At 52.6% G+C, this 18,785-nt stretch overlaps 2 protein-coding genes across 7 annotated transcripts in view; one reads left to right on the top strand and one right to left on the bottom strand.

Annotated features, from left to right (window-relative positions):
• Window positions 1-214: 214 nt before the first annotated feature.
• Window positions 215-18,374, top strand: EPHA1 (EPH receptor A1). Of its 4 annotated transcripts, none has more exons than XM_034965136.2 (18): window positions 215-378; window positions 1,424-1,491; window positions 7,486-7,767; window positions 9,035-9,437; window positions 9,675-9,830; window positions 10,143-10,487; window positions 10,640-10,767; window positions 11,018-11,168; window positions 11,418-11,514; window positions 11,713-11,771; window positions 12,569-12,694; window positions 13,575-13,760; window positions 13,897-13,958; window positions 14,065-14,271; window positions 14,736-14,885; window positions 15,217-15,410; window positions 17,313-17,468; window positions 17,553-18,374. In XM_034965136.2, exons 1-18 carry the CDS (start codon window positions 297-299, stop codon window positions 17,629-17,631), a joined length of 2,931 nt encoding a protein of 976 aa, XP_034821027.1. In that variant the 5' UTR covers window positions 215-296; the 3' UTR covers window positions 17,632-18,374. The 4 variants fall into 4 exon arrangements, with proteins under 4 accessions (XP_034821027.1, XP_034821029.1, XP_034821030.1 ...); XM_034965138.3 differs by having other exon boundaries at window positions 222-378; window positions 10,143-10,250; window positions 17,553-17,871; XM_034965137.3 differs by lacking the exon at window positions 215-378 and adding an exon at window positions 874-989 and having other exon boundaries at window positions 17,553-17,871.
• ZYX (zyxin) overlaps window positions 17,977-18,785 on the bottom strand; it is a 29,483-nt gene continuing 28,674 nt past the window's right edge. For all 3 annotated transcript variants that reach the window (XM_063606400.1, XM_034965141.3, XM_034965142.3), the window contains exon 10: window positions 17,977-18,518. In XM_063606400.1, coding sequence (XP_063462470.1) covers window positions 18,414-18,518 — 105 coding nt within the window. In that variant the 3' untranslated portion in view covers window positions 17,977-18,413. The remainder of the gene's footprint in view (window positions 18,519-18,785) is intronic.

The raw sequence follows: 18,785 nt of genomic DNA, 5'->3' as shown, positions 1-18,785 counted from the left end.
GGTTGAGTTTAGGATTAGAATTGGGAAAAGGTTCGTCAATTCTTAATCCCACCTACTAGGCGGCGCCCGCAGTCTCATTCGGGTCAAGACGCCTCCGGTTCTTGAATTTGATTACCAGTCTAGCAAGTTTCTTTCCTGCCCTACTGTCCCTTTAAGGAGGTGAACCAGGTGAGGCCGGGACTCCGCCCCCGGCGCTGGCCCCGCCCCCCGCCCCCGCCCGGCCCGCCCGGCTCTCCTAGTCCCTTGCAACCTGGCGCTGCCATCCGGGCCACTGTCCCAGGTCCCGGCCCGGAGCCATGGAGCGGCGCTGGCCCCTGGGGCTAGGGCTGGTGCTGCTGCTCTGCGCCCCGCTGCCCCCGGGGGCGCGCGCCAAGGAAGGTACCGACCCCCGCCCCCGCGCCCCCAACCCCCGCGCCCCGCCCCTTCCCGGGGCCCGGCCAGCACCCCCCTGCAGAAGCCGGCATTCCTCGGGAGGCCATGTTCCCCGCGACCCTCGCCAGCTCTCTCGCTGTGCCCGACCGCCAGGCTATCGACTGGCCAGGCCCATCTTTGGTCTTTAACCCCAAGCGGCTGCTCTCCCGGGTCAGTCACCCCCACTCCCGCAGGCCAGCAATCTGCGCCTGGGAGTGGGGAGGGAATTCCGGACCCTTGCCAGGAAGTAGCACCTGCACCCGCACCCCTGCCTGCATTCCCAGACAGTCCCAGCTTCAGGTGCCCACCCCAGAGATCTGAGCCCTTGGAAGTTGAAGGTGGGGAGTCGCCTCCTGCCAACCTAGGCCAGGGACAGAGGGAGCTGCCTCCGGGAGAAGGGTTAGGACTGACGCCACAGGGGTTCCCAGTTGTCCCAGTCGAATATTCCATGTGAAAGTTGGAACACCCTCTCCGGCCCTACTCCCCACCACTTCCCAGGCAGGCAGCTGTGCCTCATCCCCACTTCACGTCTCTGATCACTGGCCAGCTCAGGCCAAAGCAGGCTTCGGACAGTGGAGGTGAGCCTCCCTACCCACGAAACCCCTTCCGAGGTCCCCGGTCCACCCTGCCCACTCCTGGCTAGCAGAGGTGAGCTCCTCCTGCCCTCCACGCGTTCCAATCCTGCAGCTGATGGGTGTCCCAGGCCACAGCAGCCTGGGTAACTGAGCGTCTTGTGGGGCTGCTCTTCTTGCTTTGACTTTGGTCAAAGACCCAGCGCTCCAACCCTTGTCCCACTCTGCCTGCCTTCCTTCACACACACAAAGAAGAGTGAAATCCCTGGAGCTCTTCACTCCTCAGTCCTGAGCCCTTTTTCTCCCCTAAGCCTCAGGAAGTCACAGCTTTTAGGAACAGGATGTTGCAGCCTGGGGCTGAGGCCCCAGAATGATTAATGTGGGCTGCAGGGGCACCTCCTCCTCGAGAGGTGACAGACTTCTTTTCTCCCCACTTTCAGTTACTCTGATGGACACAAGCAAGGCACAGGGAGAGCTGGGCTGGCTGCTGGATCCCCCAAAAGATGGGGTAAGTGTCAGAAGAGGGAAGGATCTTGGAAGACTCCTGAAGGCCAGTGGGAAATGGGGTGGAGAGGTGGGTGGAGGAACAGAGAAAAGAGCAGGAAAAACTGGAAGTGTCTCCTCAGGGAGGGGGAGAGGAGGCTGAGTCAGAGCCTCCTCAATGGGACAAGGGGTGGGGGGGTCAGACTTCACCTCAAGATGAACGCTTGAATGGCCTGGCTCCTCCAGTGAATACTTGGGAATATTGTGAATACAAGCTGATACTTGTGAGGGGGAGAGGAGCTCACATACCCGGGGAGAGAATGCACCATGCTGGGGATGGTTGAAGGCTGAGACCAGTGCTTTGCCTGGGGAGGGATAGAAAAGGCAGAAAAGCATCCTCAATCTGAGATCCATTCATCCCAGTGAAGTTGCATTGATAGGTTTCAGGGGGTGGGGAAACCCCATGAAAGTGTACTCTAAATTCTGTATATGTAAGCGGGCATTTTTTTTTCTAGAGAGACCAGCCAAAGCTTTCATCAAATTCTTCAAAGGGTCTTTGACTCCTCCGAAGTTAAAAGCTGCTCCCCTAAAGGTTTCTGAGCCCTTAGCTCATCCTCCACACCTCCTCAGGCTGACTGCGTGCACACCATGCATTCCAGCTGTTTGAAAGTGTCAGAGCTTGTTCCAGTTCCCTTCCTTCCTTGGATGTTCCTAAGACTCAGTGAACAGGTTGTGAGGTGGGTCTGAGAGAGCATATTCAGACTCAAATGCAGAGAGCAGCTCTTATGATGTACAAAAAACCAAACTCAGTTTTTTCCTACTGCACTCTCAACACAAATCACTTCGGTGACCTGTGGTCACCAAAATGCGTGTAGGGATTCCTCCCGCCTGCAGTCAGTTCTCTCTGGCAGATTCTTCAGTGGACAGTAGCTGAGTGTCCTCTAATCTTATTCAGTTCTTACACTATCTACCTGGAGATAGCCTCAGGTTGAGGGCTCAGCCCCACAAGACTGCCCCCCTCTAGACAACAATCACAAGTAACACGTTGTCACCTATACTTCTGTTCCATCGGCTGTAATCAGGTTTACCTGACCCTCCTACTCGGGTTCAATTAGTTTGCTAGGATGGCTCACAGAACTCAGGGAAACATTGACTTGCATTTACTGGCTTACTATAACGAATACTACAAATGGTACCGTGAACACCAGATGGAATAGCTGCATGGGGCAAGGTATATGTGAAGGAGGTGAGCCACCCTGCAGGGACCTAATCATGTATGGCCATCCAGAAGCCCTCCCAACCCCGTCCTTCTGGGCTTTTATGGAGACTTCATTACATAGGCGTGATTGATTAGATCATTGGCCACTGGTTATCAGCTCAACCTTCAACCTCTCTACCTTCCCTGGAAGTTGGGGGTGGGGCCGAAAGTCCCAACTCCAATCACAAGGTTGCCTTCTGCCACCCAGGCCTCCCCCACCCCAGTCTAGTTCCCATCCCTAGCAGTCAGCTCATTAGCATATAAAAAGACATTTGTCACTTCAGGGATTTTGAGGGCTTTAGGGGTTGTTTGCCAGGAAATGTGGACAAAGACCAAATATATATTTTACAATTCACAGCACCCTTTCTGCCAGCAGCACAGCTGGTCACAGAACCACTTAGGGGGCTGCCTAAGTTACTGGAGCATCTACAACTCTGGCTCTGGAACCCCTTCTCTCAGGGTTTCCTTCCTTACCCCAGTACTTGAGACTTCAATCCAGTCCCTGTTTCTGGGGTCAGGGTTACTTGCTTTCTTTCCCTCTGGGTCCTACAGTCCTGGCTCCGTTCTCTGTTCTCCTACAGAGTAGCCTGTAATTAGAGCTAATAGACTAAACCATAGTGGATCCTCCAGGAGGGGCCGTTTGGAAGATCCAGCCCTAACAGGTGACTTATCTCATAAATCAGCTAATCACCCACAGTGATAGCTGCAGGTCAGTCTTCTGGCTCCCATGGGCCTTCCTTGGGCCCTTGACACCTCCACCCAAATAACTCTTCCCTAATTTGACTGGAATGGCAGCAAGGCCACTTTCTCAGCACAGGCAAAACAGTCCTGCATGCTAGGAGGGCAAGGAGACAGCCAGCAGTCATACACTCCCACTATCTACCTTGTCCCCCTCCTTCTCCCCATCTTTTCAAAACACACACACACACACATGCACACACATGCACACACAGGCATTCAGGTCCAGAATGCACCCGTGTGGCAGCCAGCAGCGCCTGAGTGATAAGCAAAAGGATCCTTACTGCTGATCCTGGACAGCTGGCTCTCGCCCATCTGTCACTGCTGGAACTGGGAGAGGGAAGTCACAGCTGGGAACATCTGCTTCTCCTGGCTCCAGCTTCAGCCACAGCAATCTGGCTAATGAGCTGCACATTAGCCACTCACCACCCTGCCCACCTGACCCCCGCCAGTGCCTTCCACTTGGGCTTCCCCAGCACAGCCTTCCTTAGGAGCAGACTTGGTGCCTTTTTCATTCCAGCTTCCTTGCCTTTTAGACACCCCTTGCCCAATCTTTGAACTCCCTAACATAATGCAGAAATATGTGCCTCATAGCAGCTTCTATTTCTGCCCCACCTCACCCCAAATTTTTGATTAATGATTTTTTTTGCCTTTTCCCAGAGCTGAGGGTAGGGATGAGGGCCCCTACATTATAATGGAGTAAAAACCTCAGGAAAGTGAACTTTCTAAGGGCCTCAATCTATTCTGCATTAAATTATGGGGTTGCAACAAAAATATCAATAGAATACTTTATAGAATTTGAGAGCTTTTGAAAATTCATCTGACGGAGGAAATAAGAATGGTTGAGAAGAGTTTTTGAAGAATGAAATGGGAGACTTGTCTGACAAGCAGATATCAGAACCATCAGCTATAACTAAAACATATGTCTTGCACAAGATCACTCAGGTTAATGGGACAGGATAGAAAGTCCAAAAACGAGCCTACATATATGAGATTTTAGTATGTGATAGCATCGGAATTGCAAATCAATATGGAAAGTAACAACTAGTCAATAAACTGACGGTTAGATATTCATAATTTTTAAATAAATATATAAAGATATATCTCTCCATAGCCACGTGCGGTGGCTCACGCCTGTAATCCCAGTACTTTGGGAGGCCGAGGCGGGCGGATCATGAGGTCAGGAGATCGAGACCATCCTGGCTAACACAGTGAAACCCCATCTCTACTAAAAATACAAAAAAATTAGCCAGGCATGGTGGCGAGCGCCTGTAGTCCCAGCTACTTGGGAGGCTGAGGCAGGAGAATGGCGTGAACCCTGGAGGCAGAGCTTGCAGTGAGCCAAGATCGCACCACTGCACTCTAGCCTGGGCAATAGAGCAAGACTCTGTCTCATTAAAAAAAAAAAAAAAAAAAAGATATGTCTCTCCATTATACACAAAATTCATTCTAAGAAAACTAAAATCTAAACCTAAAAGCCAACCTACACAAATTTTAGGAGAAAATATAGATCATTATAATCTTGAGATAGGAAAACTTCCCAAGCCAAATATACAACCCAGAAATCATGAAGGGAAATACTGTAGATGTTATTATGTAAGAAATTTACAATGTAAGTCCACATCAAAACATCATTAGCAAAGCTAAGTGGTATGGCAGACAGGGAGAAAATATTTGAAACATACATTTGAAGGAAATGATTCGTGTCTATAATAAGTTTAAAAAAGAAACTCATCCAACTGAGTAATCAAAAGATAATAGAATGTCATGCAAAGGTTATAGACAGATAATTGCATAAACATACAAATAGTCAATGAACAAAAGAGAAATATACAACTTCCTCCTCTAAGAAATGCAAATTAAAATGCTAAGAAGCTGTGTTTTGACCCTAGGATTGGCAAAAGGCAAAAAGGTTATTAGTATTCTGTGTTGATGAAGTTTTGAGAAAATGAGCCCTCTTGTGTTGCTGGTGGAAGTGTAAATTGATAAATCTTTTTTGGAAGACAATTTGACAGTATCTTATAAAACCTGTAGTATGTCTACCCTTTGATATGGCAGTTCCATGGAAATCTTACATCAATCTGTACATGATTTCTTTAAAAAGAAAAAAAAACTAGAAGCTGTCTAAATGTCCAACAATAGGTGAATGGGACTAAATAAATTATGGCCTTCTCTACAATGGAGTATTACTTATGGATTGCTTAAAAAAAAAAGTAAGAAAGCTCTATATACACTTTTGTGGCTATCTTTCAAAGACTTTTTTGAGAGGGAATCTTGCTTGTCACCCATGCTGGAGTGCAGTGGCGAGATCTTGGCTCACTGCAACCTCCACCTCCTGGGTTCAAGCCATTCTCCTGCCTCAGCCTCCCAAGTAGCCGGGATTACAGGCATATGCCACCACACCCAGCTAATTTTTTTGTATTTTTAGTAGAGATGGGAGGTTTTGCCTTGTCTCGAACTCCTGACCTCAGGGAATCTGCCTTCCTGGGCCTCCCAAAGTGCTAGGATTACAGGCGTGAGCCACCACTCCTGGCCCTCAAATACTTATTATTTGTGAAAACAGAAAGTAGGTTACAAAATAACACTTGTATGATCCCGTGTTGAAAGCAAAACTCAGAAACATTCAAGCAAAACTCAGAAACATTCAAGCAGTTCTCTGGAGGCATTGAAAAATGGTCTGGAAAGTTTTGCTAACAGTTGCTGAGAGTGGCTGCCTCTGAGAATGAGAGTGGAAGGATGAGGGTGAGGGAATTAAACTTTATTCTGTGTAAGTCTTTACTTTTTGACTTTTCACAATAAGCACACAGAGGTATAACGATTAAAAGCATGAATTCTGGAACCTGGAGTGTCTGGCTCATTTCCCAGCTCTGCCTCTCATAGCTGAGTACCTTGGCAAGTCACTCGACCTCCCTGTGCCTCAGTTTCCTCGTGGAAAGTGCTTAAACCGGTGACTGGGCCACGGTAAGCACTATGTTAGTGCTAGCCATTAATATTACTAAGTTTAAAAGTTCTTTTCAGATAAAAGAAGCTAACAGCCTGGCCAACGTGGCAAAACCTTGTCTCTACTAAAAATACAAATATTAGCCGGGCATGGTGGTGCATGCCTGTAATCCCAACTACTCAGGAGGCTGAAGTGGGAGAATCGCTTGAACCTAGGTGGCGGAGGTTATAGTGAGCCAAGATTGTGCCACTGCACTCCAGCTCCAGCCTGGGTGACAGAGTGAGACCTTTGCCTCAAACAAACAAACAAAAAGTTAAGGGGAGTAGACTAGATAGTATCAAGAAGTCCAGCCAAATCTGTCAATTGTTGATTTCGATGATGGCTATAATTGAAATATTGGAGAGGATGAGAATCCCCTATACAGTTCTGTGCTTGTTCTTACCCTCCAAATCTAAAGGGTTTTAATAATTAAAAATAAATCTTGGGCTGGGTGTGGTGGCTCACAGGCTTTGGGGAGGCCAAGCAGGAGGATCATCTGAGTCCAGGTGTTTGATATCAGCCTGGACAGCATAGCAAGAACTCATCTCTACCAAAAAAGAAAAAATAGCCCAGTGTGTTGGCAGGCACCTGTAGTCCCAGCTACTTCAGAGACTGAGCCCAGGAGTTTGAGGCTATAGTGAGCTTTGATTATACCACTGCGCTGCAGACAGAACGAGACCCTGTCTCTGAAAAACAAAAAATTCACCAATATCCTCTTGAAGAAACAGAAGGGTTTTGTAAATGAGCTTTGCCTTGGGGGTACCTGACTGTTCTGCTGATGAAATAAGTGGACTAGACTAACTGAAGGGACCAGGATCAACTAGGGATGTTAAGGGACTATTGTCTTGCCCATCTTATATCCAAATAAATCCCCAACCCTAAACACTCAGTCTACTGTCCTGGAGCTGAGGGGTGGGGAGAGGCAGGACAAGTAGCATAAACCTGAGGGGCTCTGACACAGCTGCTTCTCCATCAGCTCTAAAAACCAAGGGTTTGGGGAGCAGGTGATGATCTGGTCCCTGACTCTGATTCCCTCCTTGCAGTGGAGTGAACAGCAACAGATACTGAATGGGACACCCCTGTACATGTACCAGGACTGCCCAATGCAAGGACGCAGAGACACTGACCACTGGCTTCGCTCCAATTGGATCTACCGCGGGGAGGAGGCTTCCCGTGTCCACGTGGAGCTGCAGTTCACCGTGCGGGACTGCAAGAGTTTCCCTGGGGGAGCCGGGCCTCTGGGCTGCAAGGAGACCTTCAACCTTCTGTACATGGAGAGTGACCAGGATGTGGGCATTCAGCTCCGACGGCCCTTGTTCCAGAAGGTGCTGCTTCCCTCCATGCCATCTGGGTCCTGGTGCAGATTCCTGGTGGCTCCTTATTGGGTGCCAGAGAAGGTTGCAGAGACAGGAAGAGGGTGCAGAGGTAGAATCATGAAAAGAATTTGGCACTTGAAGGCTGGGCATGGTGGCTTGTGCCTGTAATTCCAGTGCTTTGGGAAACCGATGTGGGAAGATAACTTGAGGCCAGGAGCTTGAGACCAGCCTGGGCAACATAGCAAAACTTCATCTCTGCAAAAAATTAAAAATCACCTGGGCATGGTGGCCCATACCTGTAGTCCCAGCGACTCAGGAGGCTGAGGCAGGAGGATCACTTGAGCCCAGGAGTTTGAGGCTGCAGTGATCTATGATTGTGCCACTGCACACCAGCCTGGGCAACAGAGCAAGATCCTGTCTCTAAAGAAAAAAAGAACAATGTGGCATTGGAAATCAGAAGGGCTGGATTTGAGTATCTTTTCTGCTGTGCCGTGACTTTGGGGGTGTCATTTAACCTCTCCAGCTTTTGTTGGAGAGTCATAAAATAGTGACAATAATAGGGCCAGCTATATCTATTTTATAGGCTTTTATAAGCATCCACTGAGATCACAGGATACCATGGGGAGGAGGGAAGTGTAGCACAGAGTTATTTAGACTTTTCCTATCGATACCCACGATGTTCATAAGCAACCCACTCCCATAGTATCACTGGAGTCATGTAGCAAGACAATTCCCTGCAGGCTAGTACTCTCCAGCACATCCCTTTCTTTCCTACTCAAAAAAACATCCTGGGATGCAGAAGAGTAAGGAGCATTTTATGATAGGATATGCTCTTGTTTCTTTCCAAAGAGAAAATGTAAAATGTGTTACTAGTAATAAATTGATAATGATATGCTCTATAACTCATCATGTTATTGGCACTGAGTTTGGGAATGCCTCTGAATAGCAGAAATGTTATGGACTGTAGAGTCCCAATGCCTGGATTCCAGCCCTAGCCCCATGATGTGGTAGCTGTGTGATCTTATACAAGGTCTTTAACTTCTATTAGCCTTGGTTTCCTCATCTATTAAATAGAGACAATAAGCCATCCTACCTCATAAGAGGATTGCATGAGCTAAATAGCATAATGCACATAAAATGCTTAGCCTGGCACCTCACACATACAAGGCTCATTGTTCATGGTTGTGGAAAGTATTAAGCAAACGATTGTTTCTGTTATGTGGGAAAGAAGCAGGACTTTGCCATTGCTCCCCTTTCTTCCCCACCCTCTACCCAGGTAACCACGGTGGCTGCAGACCAGAGCTTCACCATTCGAGACCTTGCATCTGGCTCCATGAAGCTGAATGTGGAGCGCTGCTCTCTGGGCCGCCTGACCCGCCGTGGCCTCTACCTCGCTTTCCACAACCCAGGAGCCTGTGTGGCCCTGGTGTCTGTCCGGGTCTTCTACCAGCGCTGTCCTGAGACCCTGAATGGCTTGGCCCAATTCCCAGACACTCTGCCTGGCCCCGCTGGGTTGGTGGAAGTGGCGGGGACCTGCTTGCCCCACGCACGGGCCAGCCCCAGGCCCTCAGGTGCACCCCGCATGCACTGCAGCCCTGATGGCGAGTGGCTGGTGCCTGTAGGACGGTGCCACTGTGAGCCTGGCTATGAGGAAGGTGGCAGTGGCGAGGGATGTGTTGGTAAGAACGGAGGCGGTGAGAACCTGAGGAACCACTCGGGAGGATTGCAGGAGTACCCCGGCAGAGAAGGAGGCCAGTGCTCCGCCTCAGTGGGTTTTTAACCTGAGTGTCCCAGAGCAGTGGACACACACATGCAGAGATGTTTCCAGTAGAAGGGATTGGGGCAGGAAGGGGTGGTGGTGGTTCTGCCTGTAAAAACATTTACAGAACCACTGTTCTGCTGCCTTCTCTCTCTAGCCTGCCCTAGCGGCTCCTACCGGATGGACATGGACACACCCCATTGTCTCACGTGCCCCCAGCAGAGCACTGCTGAGTCTGAGGGGGCCACCATCTGTACCTGTGAGAGCGGCCATTACAGAGCTCCCGGGGAGGGCCCCCAGGTGGCATGCACAGGTGAGTCCAGGGGGTGGGGCGTGGCCATCTGGAGGGAGGGGCTGGATCTTTGCTGAGACTTTGTCAGGGTTGGATTTTTCCAGAGCTTGTCAGATATTGGAGATGGTCCAGGGTGTCAGGCACTTTTAGCCCCTGCCCTGGCACCCTGCTCTCCCTAGAAGAATGCAGAGATGTAGTCAAACCCAGTAGAAATCAAATCTCCCCAAGAGGACTTCAGAGGACATCGAGAATTGGGTGGTGGTGGAGGCCGGGGATCAGCAGCTTGGGTGACAGTGAGGTCGGCTTCTACTGATGGCTCCTCTTCTCCCACAGGCCCCCCCTCGGCCCCCCGAAACCTGAGCTTCTCTGCCTCAGGGACTCAGCTCTCCCTGCATTGGGAACCTCCAGCAGATACGGGGGGACGCCAGGATGTCAGATACAGTGTGAGGTGTTCCCAGTGTCAGGGCACAGCACAGGACGGGGGGCCCTGCCAGCCCTGTGGGGTGGGCGTGCACTTCTCGCCGGGGGCCCGGGGGCTCACCACACCTGCAGTGCATGTCAATGGCCTTGAACCTTATGCCAACTACACCTTTAATGTGGAAGCCCAAAATGGAGTGTCAGGGCTGGGCAGCTCTGGCCATGCCAGCACCTCAGTCAGCATCAGCATGGGGCATGCAGGTGAGAGGCTGAGAGGGGCTGGGACAGGGACCTGGTGGAGACAGAAGGGCTTAAGACCACAGGACAAACTGATGGGCAGGAAGCCATAGAAAAGTTACTAAGGTTATTTCCTTTTTCCTTACATATCCAACCTTATCCCTCTGGACCCCCAGAGTCACTGTCAGGCCTGTCTCTGAGACTGGTGAAGAAAGAACCGAGGCAACTAGAGCTGACCTGGGCGGGGTCCCGGCCCCGAAGCCCTGGGGCGAACCTGACCTATGAGCTGCACGTGCTGAACCAGGTCAGGATGCTACTGAGAGATGGTCTTCAGTGTCCATGCCCGGGCACACCCCAACATTCCTAGCCTGGGGTGTGGGTTGGGAGGAATCCACCCGAAGTCCACTGTGTGGCTTTCTCAGGACAAAAGTCTATGAAGAACCCTGTCCTAACCATTCTGCTCTCCAGCCCCTCCCCATGTGCTCTGATGCTGTCCATCACATCCACCCGGGTCTGGCTCAGCACTGCCCACTTAATGCAACTCCAACCCACAGGATGAAGAACGGTACCAGATGGTTCTAGAACCCAGGGTCTTGCTGACAGAGCTGCAGCCTGACACCACATACATCGTCAGAGTCCGAATGCTGACCCCACTGGGTCCTGGCCCTTTCTCCCCTGATCATGAGTTTCGGACCAGCCCACCAGGTGGGGTATCTTGTGCTCTGCCCCAACACACATACACCTGTTGCCTCAGCTCCTGTTCCACGTAGCGACCCTTCCTCTTCCTCTACACACATGCACACACACTCCCTTCTTCTGGGGGTAGGGGATGGACACCGACCTGATGCACACTGAAAGGTCTGACCCTAGGTGTACCCAGGGCCCTGCCCTTTAACCCCCCTCATTCCTACGGACTGTGAGTCCCAACACTTCCTCATCCCTTTGTGCCTACAGTGTCCAGGGGCCTGACTGGAGGAGAGATCGTAGCCGTCATCTTTGGGCTGCTGCTTGGTGCAGCCTTGCTGCTTGGGATTCTCGTTTTCCGGTCCAGGTGCCAGCTCCTGCCCCCTCCCCAACCACCAGCCCTGGGTCAGAAGCCCCTGACTGCAGCCCCAACGACCCTCCCATCCCCTAGTACCAAAACCCATCCTGCCCTCCCAGCCCGTTTCTGGGGAAGATTCAGCCAGAGTCCCTCGGACCCCTGAGGTGGTCCTGGGGCCCTGAAGGAGCTGGTCCCCAACCCCCGCAGGAGAGCCCAGCGGCAGAGGCAGCAGAGGCAGCGTGACCGTGCCACCGATGTGGATCGAGGTGAGTCGGGTGCACCTGCATGTGTCCCCACGTGCATGTGCACACCTGTGTGTGCATGTGTGTGTGTGTGTGTTGGGAGATGCCACTGGGAAGGGATCAAGGGACACATTTGCTAGGCCAACTCTGGGGGCACATGTGGGGTTTGTTGTCCCCAGGGCTCTTGTGTTTTGCTACCTAATTAACTTTGGTTAATTAACTATGTACTGGTAGCCCCCCAGTGGCTCTGATGCAATTATCTGTTAGTGTCCGTTCACTGCTGGTGCCGCTGTCTTGTCACCTTGGGCTCTGGACAGCCCTCCCCATCCTGGAGGCCAGGCCTGTGGGCCGAGGCCAGGCGGGAGGAGGATTGACGTCCTCCGAGGCTTATGAGCTTCTTGCTTGTCACCTCATTAGGTGACCCACAAAGGGGAGAGTGAGGGGTCCATCCGGGCAACCGGGGTGGGAGCCATGCGCGGCTCTGTCTGGGAATGTGAACGAGGTGTGACTGACCAGAGCAGTGTGGGGACCGGCCGCTGAGAAGATTGGGCAACTCAGGCAGCAAATATGCTCTGCGGGTGTGGATCCTGGCCACCGCCCTGGACCTTGTGGAGTGAAGACAGTGGAGCTTGGAGCATAGACAGGGAGAAGAAAGGCCTAGTTGCTAATTGGAGACTTTCTCCCACCTCAGCCCAAACAGGAGTCACCTTGGGAAACAGGGAGGTGTGGAGAAGTGTGTGGTCCGCTGCTGGCCCTTCTCCTGACCCCCATACTCCTGAGCCCGGATGTTGGTACTCCCCAACCTCATGTTCTGCCCATAGAGGACAAGCTGTGGCTGAAGCCCTATGTGGACCTCCAGGCATACGAGGACCCTGCACAGGGAGCCTTGGACTTTACCCGGGAGCTTGATCCAGCGTGGCTGATGGTGGACACTGTCATAGGAGAAGGTGAGTCCTGCTGTGCACCGCAGCAGGCCCCCCGCCGTGTGGGGCAGCACAGAGCCACCAGCAGGCCCCTTCCTTCCAGCGCTTCCCTGGGCAGCCCAGCTGGCTTCTCTGGTCCAAGAGTTTCCAGAGGTACTCACTCTGCTCTGCTCTGTATCCTCTTTGAACCATTGTGTTCTTGTTAAAAACCCCTCATCAGGTGCCCTGGAGCAACCCCTGTCTCCTACACACTTGCTTCTGTGGTTTTGGAGTTTCTGATAAAGGGCATTAAATACACTGTTTTCATCCACAGAGGTGCTGCTGTGCTGAGGGTCCGGATGTTCTGTGATGATGCCCAAATGTAGGACTCATTCCCTCCCTAGCCTGGCATTCCACCCCATCAGAGGCCCAGTGTCCTTGGGCTGCCCTGTTCCCTTGGGTCACCAGAGGAAATGGATCTCAGTGGAGAACAAAGCTTGGTGGTGTCCTTGCCAATTGTGCAGCTGAGCCAGGCAAGCTGGGACCAGAGGAGCTCACAGAAGAGAGGCGGCCATAGCCAGCATCCCTGCCACTTGGGTACTAGCGCCGCACTAGCTTGCTCTTCATGAGCACGGCCCAGTCCCGCTCCACAGGGTTCATTCACCCTGCGGTTGCCGAGCGCCTATTGTGAGCCAAGAACTGTGCAAACACTGGGAGACAGTGGTGAATAGGTCACGGCATTGCACTCCAGCTCCAGACTCTGACCTTCCCCAGGAAGGACAGCCCACGCCCTGTCCCAGGAAGGGCACTCCACGCTTCTGATTCTCCAGAAAAGAAAAGGGCCAGAGGACTGGAGGGGTTGCTGCCTGTCCCCTGGAGGAGCCCTGCAGTGCATCGGGCCACAGCCTGTTTTCTTTCTACCCAGGAGAGTTTGGGGAAGTGTATCGAGGGACCCTGAGGCTCCCCAGCCAGGACTGCAAGACTGTGGCCATTAAGACCTTAAAAGACACATCCCCAGGTGGCCAGTGGTGGAACTTCCTTCGAGAGGCAACTATCATGGGCCAGTTTAGCCACCCGCATATTCTGCATCTGGAAGGCGTCGTCACAAAGCGTACGATGAGTGGTCTCCCTCAGCTGGGGGCAGGAAATGCAGGAAAGAGGGGTGAAACCACTGGAAGTGTAGGGAGGATGTGTGGCCAAGGGCAGGAAGCCCGGTTCTGAGTGTGATATGTGTGTCTGTGTCTCAGGAAAGCCGATCATGATCATCACAGAATTTATGGAGAATGGAGCCCTGGATGCCTTCCTGAGGGTGAGGAGGGCAGAGGACTAGCTGGGGAGGGGGATGCACCATGGTACCCTGGGCACTGGGAGGAGACCTGGCCCATCCCCTGACTCACCCACTCACCCTGCTGCAGGAGCGGGAGGACCAGCTGGTCCCTGGGCAGCTAGTGGCCATGCTGCAGGGCATAGCATCTGGCATGAACTACCTCAGTAATCACAATTATGTCCACCGGGACCTGGCTGCCAGAAACATCTTGGTGAATCAAAACCTGTGCTGCAAGGTGTCTGACTTTGGCCTGACTCGCCTCCTGGATGACTTTGATGGCACATACGAAACCCAGGTTAGAGGCTGGTACAAACCCAGTGCACATTCACATTGCCCCATAACATGCCATTCATACAGTCACGTGTATATAGGCACAAAGACTTGGCCAGGCACGGTGGCTCACACCTGTAATCCCAGCACTTTGGGAGGCCGAGGCAGGTGGATCACGAGGTCAGGAGATCGAGACCAGCCTGGCAAACATGGTGAAACCCCGTCTCTACTAAAAATACAAAAAATTAGCTGGGCGTGGTGGCAGGCGCCTATAGTCCCAGCTACTCAGGAGGCTGAGGCAGGAGAATCGCTTGAACCTGGGAGGTGGAGGTTGCAGTGAGCCGAGATTGCGCCACTGCACTGCAGCCTAGCAACAGAGCGAGACTCTGTCTCAAAAAAAATAAAACAAAAATACAATAAAAGAAGCACAAAGACTCGTGCTCAGGTGGACACCATAACTTTCCGTCCCTGACCCATGTGCCTTCTTAGGGAGGAAAGATCCCTATCCGTTGGACAGCCCCTGAAGCCATTGCCCATCGGATCTTCACCACAGCCAGCGATGTGTGGAGCTTTGGGATTGTGATGTGGGAGGTGCTGAGCTTTGGGGACAAGCCTTATGGGGAGATGAGCAATCAGGAGGTGAGCCCAGAATATTCTTCCTCATCTCGTCTCCAGTTCACACCTCTTATTCCCTCTCAAGGTCCTCCCATGGCCTTTTCCTGCAAATATCTTTATTTATTCATGACCTTCAGTTTTTCTGTACTCCTGGCTCCTCTGGTCCTTCACCTCATGCCCTGCTCTCTTTACTCCTCCCACCCTGATCCTCCCACTGATCCTCCCACCCTGGTCCTCCCACCTCCTCCCATCGTGCCTAGGATCTCCACTGCAATTATCTTGTGTGACCATCGGTTTCTCATGGGCCTCCAGGTTAGCTTGCTACTCTAGAGCATCCTCCTGTCCCGCCGTGCAGGTTATGAAGAGTATTGAGGATGGGTACCGGTTGCCCCCTCCTGTGGACTGCCCTGCCCCTCTGTATGAGCTCATGAAGAACTGCTGGGCATATGACCGTGCCCGCCGGCCACACTTCCAGAAGCTTCAGGCACATCTGGAGCAACTGCTTGCCAACCCCCACTCCCTGCGGACCATTGCCAACTTTGACCCCAGGTAACCATGCAGGGGAAGGACTAGGGAACCCAGAGGCAGCGCTAGGAGAGTGGAAATGGGCATTCAGCCAATCCTCTTTGAGCGCTGGGCCCGGGGAGCTCTGGACCAAGTCCAGTGTATGAGGCAAGACGTGCCCTTGGGGAGAGTCCAAGAGGTCAGCTTTAGATTACGCATATTTGCAGAAAATCAGTTACGGCTGGGCCCCAGTTCCCTCACTTCACCTGGGCTTGGGGGTGGGGGGCCCATCTTTTCCCTTCTCAGGCAGCCTCACCTAGGACACTCCCGGAGCCATCCTTGCCAATCCCACTGTGTTGTACTGTGGCCCATTCTTGGGATGCATCCCCTTCCCCATAGAAATATTTCTGCATGTGAAGGAAAGGGTCATCCATTCATGAAGTTTTGGAAGACCTACTGGTGCAAGCTGTTTGCTGGACATTGGAGATACAGCTGCACTTATTACCTGGTACCTGCTCCAGGGAGCTTGGGCAGCCAGACTGGGGTGGGGTAGGCAGGAGCAGCCTTGCAGGGTTTGGGAAGGCTCCTGGATCACATGGCTAGTCTATGGGGAGCTGAGGGCTGGTAGGTTGCAGATAGTGCAGGATGACTGCAGCATCGTGTTTAGGAATAGCAGCCATGAGGCTGGAGAGACAACCAGTCAACACAAAGAGGACCAGCCCTGTTGAGAAGTTTGGATTTTACCATGAGTGCAGAGTTGTTGTTTTTTTTTTCCACCCCGAGACGGAGTCTTGCTCTGTCGCCCAGGCTGGAGTAACGCAGCGCAATCTCAACTCACTGCAGCCTCCACCTCCAGGGTTCAAGTGATTCTCCTGTCTCAGCCTCCTGAGTAGCTGGGATTACAGGCGCATGCCACCATGCCCAGCTAATTTTTGTATTTTTAGTAGAAACGGGGTTTCACCATGTTGGCCAAGCTGGTCTCGAACTCCTGACCTCATGATCCGCCCACCTCGGCCTCCCAATATGCTGGGATTACAGGCGTGGGCCACCTCGCCTGGCCTGGAGAACCAATTCTTAAAAACTGTCCACAGGAGGGGGGGACATGGTCAGAGCTGCATTTTACCAAAAATATGGCCTGAGTGTAGAGAATGAACTGATGAGGGGGTAGGGGAGCGCTCAGGTTGGGGAAGCAGGCAAGGCTGTTCTTCAAGTGCTTTATTGGGTAGCCAGCCTGGCCAACTGGCCTCTGTATCCAACCACCATATATAACCTTGTTTCTGGGAGAAAACATGCTCTAAGTTCCAACTTTTGAAACTATCTTTTGGAGCACAACTCCCTCATACACTGGAGACTACATGTGCTAATCTTTCTGGAATGCTGGATATTTTTTCCCCCAGCAGATTTACTTTGCTAATGGTTTTTGGCTCTGGCGAGCTTTAGTACAGGAACACTCATTGTATTGTGGGTGTCAGAGTGCAAGAATAACAACTGAAGTCGAAGGTGGTGAGGAAGGACTGCTCCCGGAACTCAAGCAGCCACTATGGAAAAAGGCAGGACCACGCCCAGGTGCCAGGCCTCTGTTCTCCTACTTTCAGCTTCCTCTCAGACAGGAGACTTCCATGTCTTAACCAGCCCTCAGTCAGGTGCCCAGAACCGGCCACTCCAGCAGGAGACCGGCTGGTGATCCCCTTCTGTTGGGGCTTCCCAGGACAGTCCCTTCCTATAGGCCTGTCGACATAGCAGGACTGTCAGCCAGTCCACTGTTGTGAGCACATCAGGAAACAGGCCAGGAAGTGGGCTCAGAGATAATGGTGGGGGTCAATCCACAGTCTAGATGACCTCTGTGCCCAGACACTGAACTTCAGTGCTGGCTGCTGATGCTCAGAGGCCAAGGCCAACCAGATCAGCCCCTGTACCCGCTGTGACTGACATGCCCATATCCCACAGGGTGACTCTTCGCCTGCCCAGCCTGAGCGGCTCAGATGGGATCCCGTATCGAACCGTCTCTGAGTGGCTCGAGTCCATACGCATGAAACGCTACATCCTGCACTTCCACTCGGCTGGGCTGGACACCATGGAGTGTGTGCTGGAGCTGACCGCTGAGTAAGGAGCTGGAGCTGTCTGGGCAGGGGAGGGCTGCGGGGGTGGAGCCTCCGGACTCATGCCCCCACCCTTTCTTGCCCACAGGGACCTGACGCAGATGGGAATCACACTGCCCGGGCACCAGAAGCGCATTCTTTGCAGTATTCAGGGATTCAAGGACTGATCCCTCCTCTCACCCCATGCCCAATCAGGGTGCAAGGAGGAAGGACGGGGCCAAGGTCGCTCATGGTCACTCCCTGCGCCCCTTCCCACAACCTGCCAGACTAGGCTATCGGTGCTGCTTCTGCCCACTTTCAGGAGAACCCTGCTCTGCACCCCAGAAAACCTCTTTGTTTTAAAAGGGAGGTGGGGGTAGAAGTAAAAGGATGATCATGGGAGGGAGTTGAGGGGTTAATATATATACATACATACACATATATATATTTTTGTAAATAAACAGGAACTGATTTTCTGCCTCCATCCCACCCATGAGGGCTGTAGGCACTACAAAAGAGCTGACTACTGAGAATTCTGGAAAACAAGGTTTTTTTTTATTTGTAGCTATAGCTACAACCTGGCAGCATGGGGGAGGGTGGGAATGTCCTGGAGGGTCAGGGCGTCTCCCAGCCCTCCGCAAGCAGAGTACAAAGGCTGCTCGGGGGGCCAGCCGAGGGCGCGGGTGCAGCAGTGAAAGCAGCAGCACTAAACCTGATGCCCCCCTCAGGTGGGGTGTCTGGAAGATGGTGGGCAATCCCTGCAGGATGGGCAAGGACCAGACCCCAGGGCGGGGATCCTGCATCCCTAGACCATGTTGGGTCCTGGGTCAGGGCACCTGGGATGCTAGGGAGGGGTTGGAAATGGGAGGGGCTAGACATCAAAACAATAACTGAGGTGGGGGCAGGTGGTCTCAGTGTGGGTGGTCCACAATGGGGCATGGACTGCAGTCTGAAGAGGGCCTGTCCTCACTCAGGTCTGGGCTCTAGCAGTGTGGCACTTCCGACAGAGCACGTGACCGTCCAGGGGGAAGCAGCCATTGTCATCTGCCTCAATCGACAGGGGCTTCCCGCAGTCCTGGGAAGAAGGAGGGGTGAGGGGCACTGGACCGGAAGGCCCCTGCTCTGCTCCACCCTACCCCACCCCATCCACCTCCATCTTGGAATTAGAAAGATGCTTCATGGCTCAGAGCTGGTGTCATCGCTTTTTCCAGCCACACCCAACTCCCCATCCCTATCCTACTTCCAGTCACCCACTAGGACCTTCCTGCAAGAGGGCAAGCAGTGGGTAGAGCTGCTTCCAAGGTGCTTGCTCCCCTGCCCACCACCACCCTAATAAAATAGA

Source organism: Pan paniscus, chromosome 6, assembly GCF_029289425.2.
Source record: "Pan paniscus chromosome 6, NHGRI_mPanPan1-v2.0_pri, whole genome shotgun sequence".
In the NCBI taxonomy this organism is placed as follows: domain Eukaryota; kingdom Metazoa; phylum Chordata; class Mammalia; order Primates; family Hominidae; genus Pan; species Pan paniscus.
Note: the sequence above shows the minus strand (reverse complement) of the source record. Positions and strands in the feature narration are given on the sequence as shown.